Source organism: Cyprinus carpio, chromosome A10 (assembly GCF_018340385.1).
Source record: "Cyprinus carpio isolate SPL01 chromosome A10, ASM1834038v1, whole genome shotgun sequence".
Taxonomy (NCBI): domain Eukaryota; kingdom Metazoa; phylum Chordata; class Actinopteri; order Cypriniformes; family Cyprinidae; genus Cyprinus; species Cyprinus carpio.
The window spans coordinates 6,410,430-6,424,245 of record NC_056581.1 but is presented as its reverse complement, the minus strand read 5'-3'; the positions used below and the strand labels follow the sequence as shown (position 1 = coordinate 6,424,245).

General features: G+C 41.3%; 1 protein-coding gene and 1 long non-coding RNA gene across 3 annotated transcripts; one reads left to right on the top strand and one right to left on the bottom strand.

The window, feature by feature from the left end:
- Positions 1–3,680, bottom strand: LOC122146414 (cell wall protein AWA1-like). 2 transcript variants are annotated; one of them, XM_042764878.1, is made up of 4 exons: positions 3,520–3,680; positions 3,251–3,306; positions 1,635–3,154; positions 1–1,415 (listed from the first exon to the last, which is right to left on the bottom strand). In XM_042764878.1, the coding sequence occupies exons 1-4, from the start codon at positions 3,537–3,539 to the stop codon at positions 48–50; spliced, it is 2,964 nt and encodes a 987-aa protein (XP_042620812.1). In that variant the 5' UTR covers positions 3,540–3,680; the 3' UTR covers positions 1–47. The 2 variants fall into 2 exon arrangements, with proteins under 2 accessions (XP_042620812.1, XP_042620811.1); XM_042764877.1 differs by having other exon boundaries at positions 1–3,154.
- Positions 3,681–9,748: 6,068 nt separating this feature from the next.
- Positions 9,749–11,356, top strand: LOC122146516. The gene is made up of 3 exons (XR_006161039.1): positions 9,749–9,976; positions 10,101–10,292; positions 10,463–11,356. It is a non-coding gene; the product is annotated as an uncharacterized LOC122146516 (long non-coding RNA).
- Positions 11,357–13,816: the final 2,460 nt, after the last annotated feature.

Below are 13,816 nucleotides of genomic sequence, written 5' to 3'. Positions count from 1 at the left end.
TTAGCTTCCAACCTTTATTGGAGTTTCAATTCTGAAAGACATTTGCATCATAGCAGTTTACCAGAGCTGCCTGTGGAGGTAGAAATAAACTGCTTCTGTGAACTCTGAGCAGTACCAGGACCAGCAACAGCTTGGGGTGAGGACAGTGATACACTTGCATAGGAGGAATGAGGTCCAGGGGCAGACCGACTTGTGGCATCTTGAGGTTGAGATGATCCACCATAAGCAGTGCTTCCCTGTAGGATAGCAGTAGAGGACCCTGCCTGGGTGCCAGAGCTGCCTACAAAGGTAGAAGCCAGCCGCTTCAGAGAACCCTGAACATTAGTAGATGGACCAGCTTGGGGTGAGGACAATGATAAACCCAGATAGGAGGATGGAGACCCAGGGGCAAACTGACTTGTGGTACCTTGAGACTGGACAGAACCACTGGAAGAGCTGCTCATTCCCTGTGAGGCAAAACCAGTAGAGGCCCCAGACTGAGCCCCAGAGCTGCCCTGGTAGGCAGATGTAAACTGCTTCTGAGAAGCCTGAACAGTAGATGGACCAGCTTGGGGTGAGGACAGTGATGCACTTGCATAGGAGGAATGAGGTCCAGGGGCAGACCAACTTGTGGAATCTTGAGGTTGAGATGATCCACCATAAGCAGTGGTTCCCTGCAGGATAGCAGTAGAGGACCCTGCCTGGGTGCCATAGCTGCCTACGAAGGTAGAAGCCAGCCGCTTCAGAGAACCCTGCACATTAGTAGATGGACCAGCTTGGGGTGAGGACAGTGATGCACTTGCATAGGAGGAATGAGGTCCAGGAGCAGACCAACTTGTGGTATCTTGAGGTTGAGATGAACCACCATAAGTGGTGCCACCCTGCAGAGCAAAAGGGGTAGAGGACCCTGCCTGGGTGCCAGAGTTGCCTGCGAAGGTAGAGGTAAGCTTCTTTAGAGAGTCCGGAATAGTAGACTGACTGTCAACACCTTGGGATGGGGTTAATACACTTGGATATGAGGGAGAAACAGGGGCAAATTGACTTGCACTACCTTGAGGCAGCAGTGATCCATCATAAGTGATACTTCCTTGCAGGGTGAAGGGAGTAAAGAACCCTGCCTGGGTGCCAGGGTTTCTCGTGAAGGTAAAGGAAAGCTGCTTCAGAGAACCCAGAACAGTAGATGGACCAGCTTGGGGTGAGGACAGTGATAAACCTGGATACGAGGATGGAGACCCAGGGGCAAACTGGCTAACGGTATCTTGAGGCTGAGGTGATGCACCATAATCAGTGCTTCCCTGCAGACTGAAGCTGGGTGATCCTGCCTGGGTGCCAGAGCTGCCCATATAGGTAGAGGCAAGTTGCTTCCGAGATCCCAGAACAGTAGATGGACCAGCTTGGGGTGAGGACAATGATAAACCTGGATATGAGGATGGAGACTCAGGGGCAAACTGGCTAGTGGTATCTTGAGGCTGAGGTGATCCACCATAACCAGTGCTTCCCTGCAGGATAAAAGGAGTTGAGGACCCTGCCTGTGTGTCTGGGCTGCCCATTAAGGTAAAGGTAAACTGCTTCACAGAACCTGGATCAATAGATGGACCAGCTTGGGGTGAGGACAGCGATAAACCTGGATACGAGGATGGAGACCCAGGGGCAAACTGGCTAGCGGTATCTTGAGGCTGAGGTGATCCACCATAACCAGTGCTTCCCTGCAGGGTAAAAGGAGTTGAGGACCCTGCCTTTGTGTCTGGGTTGCCCATTAAGGTAAAGCTAAACTGCTTCACAGAACCTGGATCAATAGATGGACCAGCTTGTGGTGAGGACAGCGAAAAACCTGGATATGAGGATGGTGACCCAGGGGCAAACTGGCTAACGGTATCTTGAGGCTGAGGTGATGCACCATAATCAGTGCTTTCCTGCAGACTGAAGCTGGATGATCCTGTCTGGGTGCCAGAGCTGCCCATATAGGTAGAGGCAAGTTGCTTCCGAGAACCCTGAACAGTAGTAGATGGACCAGCTTGGGGTGAGGACAGTGATACACTTGCATAGGAGGATGGAGACTTTGGGGCAGACTGACTTGCTGTATCTTGAGGCTGACGTGATGCACCATAAGCAGTGCTTCCATGCAGGATAAAAGGAGTTGAGGATCCTGCCTGGGTGCCAGAGCTGCCCGTGTAGGTAGAGGTAAGCTGCTTCCGAGAACCCTGAACAGTAGTTGATGGACCAGCTTGGGGTGAGGAGAGTGAAATACTTGCATATGGGGAAGACACAGGAGAAAACTGACTTGTGGTACCTTTAGACTGTACAGAACCACTGTAAGAGTGGCTCATACCTTTTGAGGCAAAATCTGTAGAGGCCCCAAACGGAGCCCCTGAGCTGCCCTGGTAGGCAGAGGTAAACTGCTTCTGCAAACCCCGAGTAGTAGATGGACCAGCTTGGGGTGAGGACAGTGATACACTTGCATAGGACTGAGACCCAGGGGCAGACTGACTTGCAGTATCTTGAGGCTGATGTGATCCACCATAAGCAGTGCTTTCCTGCAGACTGAAGCTGGATGATCCTGTCTGGGTGCCAGAGCTGCCCCTGTAGATAGAGGTAAGCTGCTTCCGAGAACCCTGAACAGTAGTAGATGGACCAGCTTGGGGTGAGGACAGTGATAAACCTGGATACGAGGATGGAGACCCAGGGGCAAACTGGCTAACGGTATCTTGAGGCTGAGGTGATCCAACATAAGCAGTGCTTCCCTGCAGTATAAATGGAGTTGAGGATCCTGCCTGGGTGCCAGAGCTGCCTGTGTAGGTAGAGGTAAGCTGCTTTCGAGAACCTTGAACAGTAGTAGATGGACCAGCTTGGGGTGAGGACAGTGATACACTTTCATAGGAGGATGGAGACTTAAGGGCAGACTGACTTGCTGTATCCTGAGGCTGACGTAATGCATCATAGGCAGTTTGGGCATGAGATGTTGACTGAAAGTTGCTGGAACCACCTTTGACAAACTGAAGTAGATTCAACTTAGACTTGCTTTTCAGGGGTTTGTTAGGGAACAAACTGGAGCCCACTTCTTCAACAGGCAAAATCCCAGTCACATGGACCTCTGACACAGAAGACTGGACTCCATGAGGTGAGAAAGCATCAGAAGGCAGACCCCACCCATGATGGGCATCGGAATATGTTCCATCTATAGAATTAAACAAAACAGAAGACTTTTGTACACAAGTCCCACTAAACGCACATTCCTTGAAATAAGATGGGGGGTGGGGGGCACAAAACTCACCTTTAAATCCATCAGCATTCCTCCAAAACAACAAGAAGATTACTGGCAAGGGTAACCTAATTATCACAAAAAAATAAATAAAATAAAAAAAAAAATAATAAAAACACACACACACACACACACACACACACACACACACAAAAAAAAAAAAAAAAAAAAAAAAAAAAAAAAAAATAACACACACACACACACACACACACACACACACACACACACATTACCAAATTGGTACAGTCATTCACAAACACAGACTGAATGAACAAACTCACCTTGTCCACCTTTGATCCATGACAACAACAACAACAACAAAAAACACAAATACTCCAAAAATCCAATGTTCACGTTTTCAAACCACCAGATAAAATCAACAAAACCAAGCATACATGCAGCTGGAGGTAAGTGTATTTTACAGGCCTTCACCAGTCCAATTAGAGCAAATGACAAATTATATGAAATACTGTTCACCTGGGAAACTGGTTGTTAAAAGATAATTGATGCTTGTTTTGTGAAAGCTCTGATACCCTCTCCAGTTTAAACATTTTAAAGCAGCTAATTAATCCCAGAACATTACTTTTACAGTGTAAAATATTCTCATACACCTTATACAAAATATACCACATCATATTATATAAAAATGTGTTAATTGGATTATGTGTTAATTATATTAATTTTATCAAACTAATTTTGATATTAAAATCATTAGTTTGCGATTAATTATACCTTTTGTGTCTATTTTGTTATTTGGCTATTTTATTTGTTTATTTATTTTTTACTTTTTTTGCTCAGTACTCTCTTTTGCAAATATGGAGCATAGATTTGACAGAGTTATGCTAAATTATGTGGAGATTAAAAACAATCCTTTACCTTCTGTTATTGTCTGTGGCCCCGTCCACACGGAGACGCATTTAACTGTATACGTAAACATTTTGTATCACCTAATAATGTCGAGGCAACAAAGTACATTGCAGAGAGCTTTAATAGGATCCTGACAAAGTCAGCAGATCAACCAGTGTTCATACAAGGATAAAGGATAAAGTGGACATGTTACTGGATTGTTTTGATTCATGCAGAGACCCTCATGAATTATCAGACTGTATCACTTCTTAAATCATGTGAAGACACTGTAATTGATGCTAAAGTGGTTAAAATATTTTCAAATAACAAGACATGGTTTATTAAAGATCTGAAGAAATACCTTAATGAGAAAAAACCCAGCCTTTTGTGATTATGACTTTGAGGGGTTTGAGATGAAAAGAAAGGAATTAATAGCTATAATACAAAAAGCAAAAACTGATTTTAAAGTAAGGCAGAGGATCAGTTAGCAAATCATGATGTAAGGAGTGCTTGGCAAGGGTTAAATAAGATGATGGGGCTTGACTTAAAGGGGTCATATGATGTTGCTAAAAAGAACATTATTTTGTGTATTTGGTGTAATGAAATGTGTTTATGTGGTTTAAGGTTCAAAAAACACTATTTTCCACATACTGTACATTATTGTTTCTCCTCTATGCCCCGCCTTTCTAAAACATTTTGATTTTTACAAATTTCATCGGTTTGAAAAGCTAGGTGTGCTCTGATTGGCCAGCTATCCAGTGCGTTGTGATTGGCCGAATACATCAAGCATGTGACGGAAATGTTATGGCCCTTAATATACTGTGATGTCATATCCCAGTGTTCTAACAAATAATGCTACCTATGAGATTATGCTACCAACACTGTATTTATCCAACTGTATTTTGATGAAATAGGTTTTCGAGATCGATTCCGTATGCATAAAGTAAATGCAGTGGAGATAATTTCAATCTTAGAACCCGGGCTTTCATCTGTGACCCAAAGAGGACAGCCTATTCCAGTTTGTCTCCAGGTGCTCATAACTTTAAGGTTCTTGGCATGTGGCACCTTTCATCGAGAAACTGGGGATTTATGTGGTGTCAGTGAACCAACAGTATGTAAAGTCACTCACAGAGTGTGCAAGGCCATTTGTGAATTAAAAGCACATTACATAAACTTCCCTGATGCTACAACCCAGGCTAACTACAAGGTACTATTCTATGAATATGTAAATTTCCCAGGAGTCATAGGTTGCATAGATGGAACCCATATTCCCATTAAGCGTCCCTCTACTCCAAAAGCTGAGGAACACAGGAACTGAAAGAAATGGTTTTCCATAAATGTCCAAGATGTATGCACTCCCCAGTTAGAGTTTTCAAACATTGTTGCACGTTGGAAAGGTGCAACTCATGATTCCTGAATTTTCTTCAACTCATCTCTGTATACTCAATTTGAAAGAAGAGATCATAATGAAATATTGCTTGGTGACAGTGGGTATGCTCAGAAGGATTTCTTGTTTACAACATACTTGCACCCAACAACTGTGCTACAACCAGGTTCAGATGAGCAGAAGGGGTTTAGTCAAGCGCATGTTTGGAAGAGTCGCTTACAGTGCTTTAAAAACACTTAGATTCAAACCAAGTAGATGCTGCACTGTCATCATTGCAACAGCTGTTCTTCACAACTACCTAAAAAAGCAGGGATGCCCAGATCCCCCAATAGAAGAGGATGACAATCCAGATGTGCCACCATTTACAACAAACCATAGAGAAGGACTTGCATACAGGGATGCTTTTGCATTGTGCCACTTTAAATAGATTTTTATATTTTTTACCTTTCACCCTTCCGCTCAGATCTGATACATGTAATGATAAAAACCAAATATGTGTTAGAAGTGTCCACTTTTGTCTGGTATGTTACTGAAACCACCACAACATCCATCTTTTCGTCATAAAACAATATTTATTTCACAGATTCATGTACTGATGTGACATTTGAGCCTGCTCTCTCCTTCATCTTTATCTCCAGTTCTACTTGTATCTTCATGCTCCTCAAGATACTTCAATTTATGTTCATGAAAATCATCATCCAACTTTTCATGAACAGTGAGTCTTTTCTTCTGTTGACCAGTACTGGCAGACAATGCAACCCTTGCTTCTGAGGATGTGGAGGGTAAGCTGCTTTCCAATTCTTCAGTTCTGTTTTGACCTCCTTGAAACATGAACAGTTCATATATGGTCAAATAAATACAGATTAAATGGGAAAATGTTTCACATCATATGACAGAAGCAAATAGAAGTTTGAGAGGAGAGAAACAAAAGCCAAAATCAAATTCAAATACTTAATATAGGTGCATGTGATCCATCATCTGAACCATCTAGATGGTCATCATCTGGTATGTTCTCCAAGGGTTGTTGATTCTCCAGTATTCTTGTCAGTAACTCATCCAATACAATCACAGGCTTTATTTGCAGGTCCTCCTCCAGTCTTAAACCTCTCTTTAGCAAGTTTTTTGAGGTTTATTTTGATATTTTTCCACAACACCTACATTAAATAACTACTACAATGACAACAGTGATTGTAAAAAGCCATAATAAAGCTAATGAGCTTACTTGAAGTTGTTGTATTGTTCTTGTAAATGTGTGTTCATTTGCATTAAATTCATTACAAATAGATTTCCATGCATTCCTTTTTTGGATTCAACAGCTGATGTGTGCAGTTTTATCTTCGATAACAGGATGTCTCGAAACTATTTGCTTTAAAAGACTTTTCTCATGTTCAGAAAAGTTCTTTGATTGCACTCTCCTTTCAACTTCCATTGCCATTTGCTTCTCAGTTGCATACAATTTTAATCTTTTCTTGGTTCATTCCATGTTTTATAGGCAACACCAATCCAGCTAATCCTGATTTGCACAGGTGGTATTAAATTAATCGAGTGTTGAGTTAAATTATCTTAGTTGAGGACTCCATAGTCCAGGTGTTAGTAATCTGTACTTAATCTGTGTTTCAGAAAGCCATTTTTTAAGACATGATTAAATATTCTAGATTAAGGCCTACTCCTGTCTTAATTTAAACTCTGTCCAGGAAACTGCCCCTAAATCATACATATCAGAGCACCTAAATGTATTGCAATTTGCATATAAGCCACAAAGAGGGACAGAGGATGCTACACTCACTATGATTGATTGTAATTGGATTTTATCTGTAAGAAAGCAAATCAGAGGTTATATTTCCTACAGAAATTAAGAGAATTTTCTGTTAGCCAAGGAGTTATACAAAGAGTTTATATTAGTTTCATAGAAAGTGTTTTAAGGTATAATACAACAGCTTGGTTTGGATGAATAAAGTCTGTAAATAAAGTAAAATTAAACAGGATCATAAGGATGGCGAGCTAAATAATGGCAGTTAGGAGGAAAGCTTTGGCTATAAGTGGAGATAAAATGCACCCTCTGAACTATGCCTTTGAATTGTTACCATCTGGGTGCTGTTATACAGGTCCTTCTCAAAAAATTAGCATATTGTGAAAAAGTTCATTATTTTCCATAATGTAATGATAAAAATTAAACTTTCATATATTTTAGATTCATTGCACACCAACTGAAATATTTCAGGTCTTTTATTGTTTTAATACTGATGATTTTGGCATACATCTCAAAAAATTAGCATATCATGAAAAGGTTCTCTAAACGAGCTATTAACCTAATCATCTGAATCAACTAATTAACTCTAAACACCTGCAAAAGATTCCTTAGGCTTTTAAAAACTCCCAGCCTGGTTCATTACTCAAAACCGCAATCATGGGTAAAACTGCCGACCTGACTGCTGTCCAGAAGGCCATCATTGACACCCTCAAGCGAGAGGGCAAGACACAGAAAGAAATTTCTGAACGAATAGGCTGTTCCCAGAGTGCTGTATCAAGGCACCTCAGTGGGAAGTCTGTGGGAAGGAAAAAGTGTGGCAAAAAACGCTGCACAACGAGAAGAGGTGACCGGACCCTGAGGAAGATTGTGGAGAAGGACCGATTCCAGACCTTGGGGGACCTGCGGAAGCAGTGGACTGAGTCTGGAGTAGAAACATCCAGAGCCACCGTGCACAGGCGTGTGCAGGAAATGGGCTACAGAGAAGCAGCACTGGACTGTTGCTCAGTGGTCCAAAGTACTTTTTTCAGATGAAAGCAAATTTTGCATGTCATTCGGAAATCAAGGTGCCAGAGTCTGGAGGAAGACTGGGGAGAAGGAAATGCCAAAATGCCTGAAGTCCAGTGTCAAGAACCCACAGTCAGTGATGGTCTGGGGTGCCATGTCAGCTGCTGGTGTTGGTCCACTGTGTTTTATCAAGGGCAGGGTCAATGCAGCTAGCTATCAGGAGATTTTGGAGCACTTCATGCTTCCATCTGCTGAAAAGCTTTATGGAGATGAAGATTTCGTTTTTTTCAGCACGACCTGGCACCTGCTCACAGTGCCAAAACCACTGGTAAATGGTTTACTGACCTTGGTATTACTGTGCTCAATTGGCCTGCCAACTCTCCTGACCTGAACCCCATAGAGAATCTGTGGGATATTGTGAAGAGGAAGTTGAGAGACGCAAGACCCAACACTCTGGATGAGCTTAAGGCCGTTATCGAAGCATCCTGGGCCTCCATAACACCTCAGCAGTGCCACAGGCTGATTGCCTCCATGCCACGCCGCATTGAAGCAGTCATTTCTGCAAAAGGATTCCCGACCAAGTATTGAGTGCAGAATAACTGAACATAATTATTTGAAGGTTGACTTTTTTTTTTTTGTATTAAAAACACTTTTCATTTATTGGTCGGATGAAATATGCTAATTTTGAGATAGGAATTTTGGGTTTTCATGAGCTGTATGCCAAAATCATCAGTATTAAAACCATAACAGACCTGAAATATTTCAGTTGGTGTGCAATGAATCTAAAATATATGAAAGTTTAATTTTTATCATTACATTATGGAAAATAATGAACTTTTTCACAATATGCTAATTTTTTGAGAAGGACCTGTATGACATTGAAGGCAACTAAAGCAATTTATAAACAAACCTTTGTGCCATATGCAATAATTCACTTGAATAAAGGGTAGGACTGCAGTGTTTTTAGGAGGGATGAATGTATTAACTATTTATTTGATGTGATATGTGAATTGTATTGATATGTGGATTGTATGGTCATTGTCGAATTTTAAACCAAAGCTAAACAATAAAGTATAACAAACAAACAAGTCTTTGGGAAAAACAGTTATTATCTCAGATGGATGCAGTCACCATATTACTAATGTCTGTATTGTCAAAAATGTACAGTAGTACAGTACACTTCTTTTAATGCACCACCTCAGTTTAGGCATACATACATATTGTCACACCCCTGGACTTATTGGCCCGGTTTCCCGTTAAGGGCTTAAAATAAACCAGGACTAGGCTAATTCTACTTAAATTAATCCACACTAAACAACTGACTTTCTGAGATGTTGCTTATGTTTGGATTAACTAGTTCTAGACTACAGAGTCTCAGATTAAGGTAATCAAGGGACCAGTGAGATCATCTTTTGGAAACCCGATTAGATTAATGGCATGCACATGTGGCTAAGGAGAGGTTGCTATAAAAACCTCATATGGAATACTTGTAATTCATTAGTCTTAAGGAGTGTGTGGAACAGGAGTCACTACACTTAACCAAAAAATGGATAAAGGCCGAAGAAAACGCTCAAAAAACTTAAGTGAATTTGAGAAGATCCTTTTTAAACAAATTGTATCAAACTATCATGTAATTGAAAACAAACAGCATGATTCAGGTACAGAAAACAAGAAGAAGGCTTGGATTTCCATATTGAATGAATTCAACTCAAATGAAAAAGTAACCAAACGGACACTCCAACAAGTTCAGGTAAGATTTATTGTTGCCCCATTCTTACAAATCAGTCAATTATAAATGTTTTCATTAATTAAATGTAAAAAGAAAACAATATTATATAGAACTCCTACTTCAGAGTATATATTATACTGTAAAGGTCCTGTGGAAAAACATAAAAATAAACCTGAAAAAAAAACAACTGCTGCTACGCGTCAAGAGAGTTTCAAGACAGGTGGGGGACTTCCAGTTCCACCAGACACAGAGGAGTTGGGGGACTTGTTAGCTGGGATTATTGAAAGTCAGCAACCCCTGGAAGGTATTCCAGATGATGACCACTTGGACAGTTCAGGTGAGGAATCTTTCAAAGACTCATTTGATAGGACACGTCTCATTTACAGTAACATGTGCTATCACATCTAACATAATTAAATGCAAGTCATGTCTTGTAACAAAAATTATGTAATGACCTTTATTGTTGAAGTCGAATGTAATGCTACATTTTTTTTTTTCCATACAAAGATGACCTGATCTTCACACAGGACTTGGGGGGCGCAGGGAACAGTCAAGCTGCTCAAATGAATCCAGCAGCAGCCAGCACCAACATGCAGCAGCATCCAGTCTCCTGCAGTAGCATTAGTCAGCATCCAGCAGTCTCTAATCCAGGCAGCAGGTCAAGAGGGAAAAGGATGACCATTCATGAGAAACTTGCCATAGAGTTCCATGAACGTAAATTACAATATTTAAAAGAAGAACATGAAGTCAAAATGAAAATTCTTCATCTTGAGTTGTCTATGAAAGAGAGAGACATGAAGCAGCAGCAGTGTCAATTGTCTTTGGAACAAAATCTCAGTTAAATAAATAATTTCCTGAATTTTTTTTACCTGTCTATGCCAATCATTTATGTATCACTCAAGGCTCATTTATGAGAAGTGCTGCAAAGCAAAAGCATCTCTGTAAGCAAGTCCATTTCTGTCATTGGCTAGCTCAGCGATAGGGACATGTTGGTCATCATCATCTTCAATATCAGGGTCTGGGCAGTCACACTGTTTAAGAAAATTATGAAGCACTGCTGTTGCAATAATAACAATGCAGCACCTCCTAGGTTCAAACCGCAGTGTATTTCGGAGACACTGGAAACGATTCTTCCATACACCAAACATGCGCTCTATTAGCCCTCAGGTGAGCATGTGAGCTTGGTTATAGCGCTGTTGCTCTGGTCTGACTGGATGGAGATAAGGGGTGAACAAGAAGTTTGTCTGTGCATACCCACTGTCACCAAGTAGAATTCCAGAGTGTTGTCTTGTTTCAAACTGACCGTACAAAGAGGAGTTGTGGAAAATCCTTGAGTCATGAGTTGAACCTTTCCAACGTGCAACAATATTGGAGAACTGCATAGTGGGAGTGCACACTCCTTGTACATTTATAGAAAACCAGTTTCCCTTTTCTATATTCATAGAAATCTACCTTGTAGGTGGCCTGTTCAGCAGCATTTGGGAATTTGATGAAATCCTTTTTCAGTTCACATATAGCACTGCAGACTTTGTGTACTGTTTTGCACACTGTTGATTCACCTACACCACACAAATCCCCAGTTTCATGATGGAAGGTTCCACATGCCAAAAACCTTAAGGTAATTAATATTTGTAAGGAAGGAGAAATAGGGGTGCCCCTGACTAAGTCACCTGAAAGCTTGGGCTGCAGCAAACCAATTATTTCTGTTGCATTTTCCTTTGACATGGAAACGGTCAAGAAAATGTAAATCATCAAAATCATTTAGTGGGTTGCTCCTGTCTTTCAGCAACCTTCTTTCTGGTCTTGGTGGTGGTCTCTGATTGTCATTGAAATAGTCAAGGTAATCCATTTTCTGCTACTGTGGACGTGAGCCTTGAGGCAATAAGTTTTAATCTGAGGTTAAACCTGCTTCTGACCAGGTTTAATTTAAGACTTCATTTAGATCTGAATTAGGTCTAATCCTACTTCTAGAAATCCGATTGTTTAAGTCTAGACTAGTGCAAGTCTGAGACTATTGTAATCCATGTGTGAGAAAGCTATTTCAATAAATCCAGGTTTAAAATGACATTTAGTCTACGACTAGGCTTAATCCCCGTACGGGAAACCGGCCCATAATGTTGTGTTTTCCCTGCATGTGTTCCATTTCCCATGTTCTGTGTGACCCAGTTTCTGTCCCTCCTTAATTGATTATTTCCCAGGTGTGTCTGATTAGTTCCCATGTGTGTCTCCTTAGTCCCTTGTTAGCCTGTCTTTAAAACCCATGTCTGTTCAGTCTGTGTTTGTTGGGTCAACCAGTTACATATGTGTGTCTTCCGCCCGTGGTCCATGTTGGATTTACACCTCCCCCCCCACCACCCGTGTTGGATTAATAAAGACTCTCTTGATTACTCTTGACTTCGTGTTCCTTCTGGCAGCGTAGCGTGACAGAAGACCTGACCTGCAAAAGTTTAAATAGTGCGTTTACCCTCTGTTTGTTTTCTGATTTTCCTCAGTCCTTTTTCTTTCTGCAGTGTTGTGTAATTAGAGGAAATCGTGGCCTAGTGGTTAGAGAGTGTGACTCCTAACCCTCAGGTTGTGGGTTCGAGTCTTGGGCCGGCAATACCACGACTGAGGTGCCCTTGAGCAAGGCACCAAACCCCCCAACTGCTCCCCGTTCGCCGCAGCATAAATGGCTGCCCACTGCTCCGGCGGTGTTCACTACTATTTTGTATTTTAAAGCCTTTGGAAAAAATCTAATGTAATTTGTATTTAAATACATTTAAGATTAGTATTTTTGTATTTTCAAAATACTTAAAATACATTGAGCCATTCAACCTCTTTGTCAGGGTGCTGTTTTCATGCATCAACTAGTTCAGACCAGACCCCCCCCCCCCCCCCCCCCCAAAACCCAACATTCATGCACGTGAGCCGTAGCTGTACAACCCAGCCTTGGATCGGCAAATTTTCTGGAATAAGGTGAGGATGTGCTACTTGTTGATTAAAGCTGCAGTTGGTAACTTTTGGGGCTCGCGTCTGGCGGAAGAACATTGTAGCCGGAGCTACTTCTCTCAATATAAACAAAATCCACCACTCCCGGCTCTTCTGGTCCAATCAGTGCAGTGCTGTGCCACAGTGTTGTTTTGTGTTGAAAATGTAAAAAATATATATAATGAGCGAGTACATCATGAATCCATTTTCCAAACCGTGTTTTTGTTTATATTGGAGAGAGGTAGCTCCGGCTATGTTCTTCCGCCAGATGCGAGCCCCAAAAGTTACCGACTGCAGCTTTAAAGTAGCTTGTCAAATGTGTCTGAAGCATTAACGTTACTGCATGTTAGGGATGGGTGATATCATATGACAATATCGTAGATTCGTAGCGAAGATATAAATTGTGAACCGATGGAACTTTTTCTAAATCGTTTACATAGATAGGACTTTCAACTTTCTCTTTAGCTTTGTGCAGTTGAAGCCTTGTTTATACTTTCGCAATTCGCATGGCTCTACGCCATGAACCTGTTTACTGCGCGCTCCTTAGTAAACCTACGAGGCTTTTATGCTTGACGTGCTCTCCGTTGTATAATTCTGTGAAACGACAGAGGGCGACTCTGAGTAATTGTTCTCCAAACCACCAATAAGCAGTGATGAGAGGAAGTAGTTTGCCGAATAATTTGTCAAACACCTCTTATACTTTCTATGTCAAACACTCGTCTCGTGAGACGTTTGTGAATAAATGGATTTCTTCACATGTAAACTGATTAGGTTGTGGGTCATTTTCACGACACACGTTAAAAAGTTTTTTAGTACTCTTCTTAAACCCTAACCAAATAATCAAGTTAAACCCAGTAAACTTGAAATTGTGACTTGTGACATTAGAACAAAACA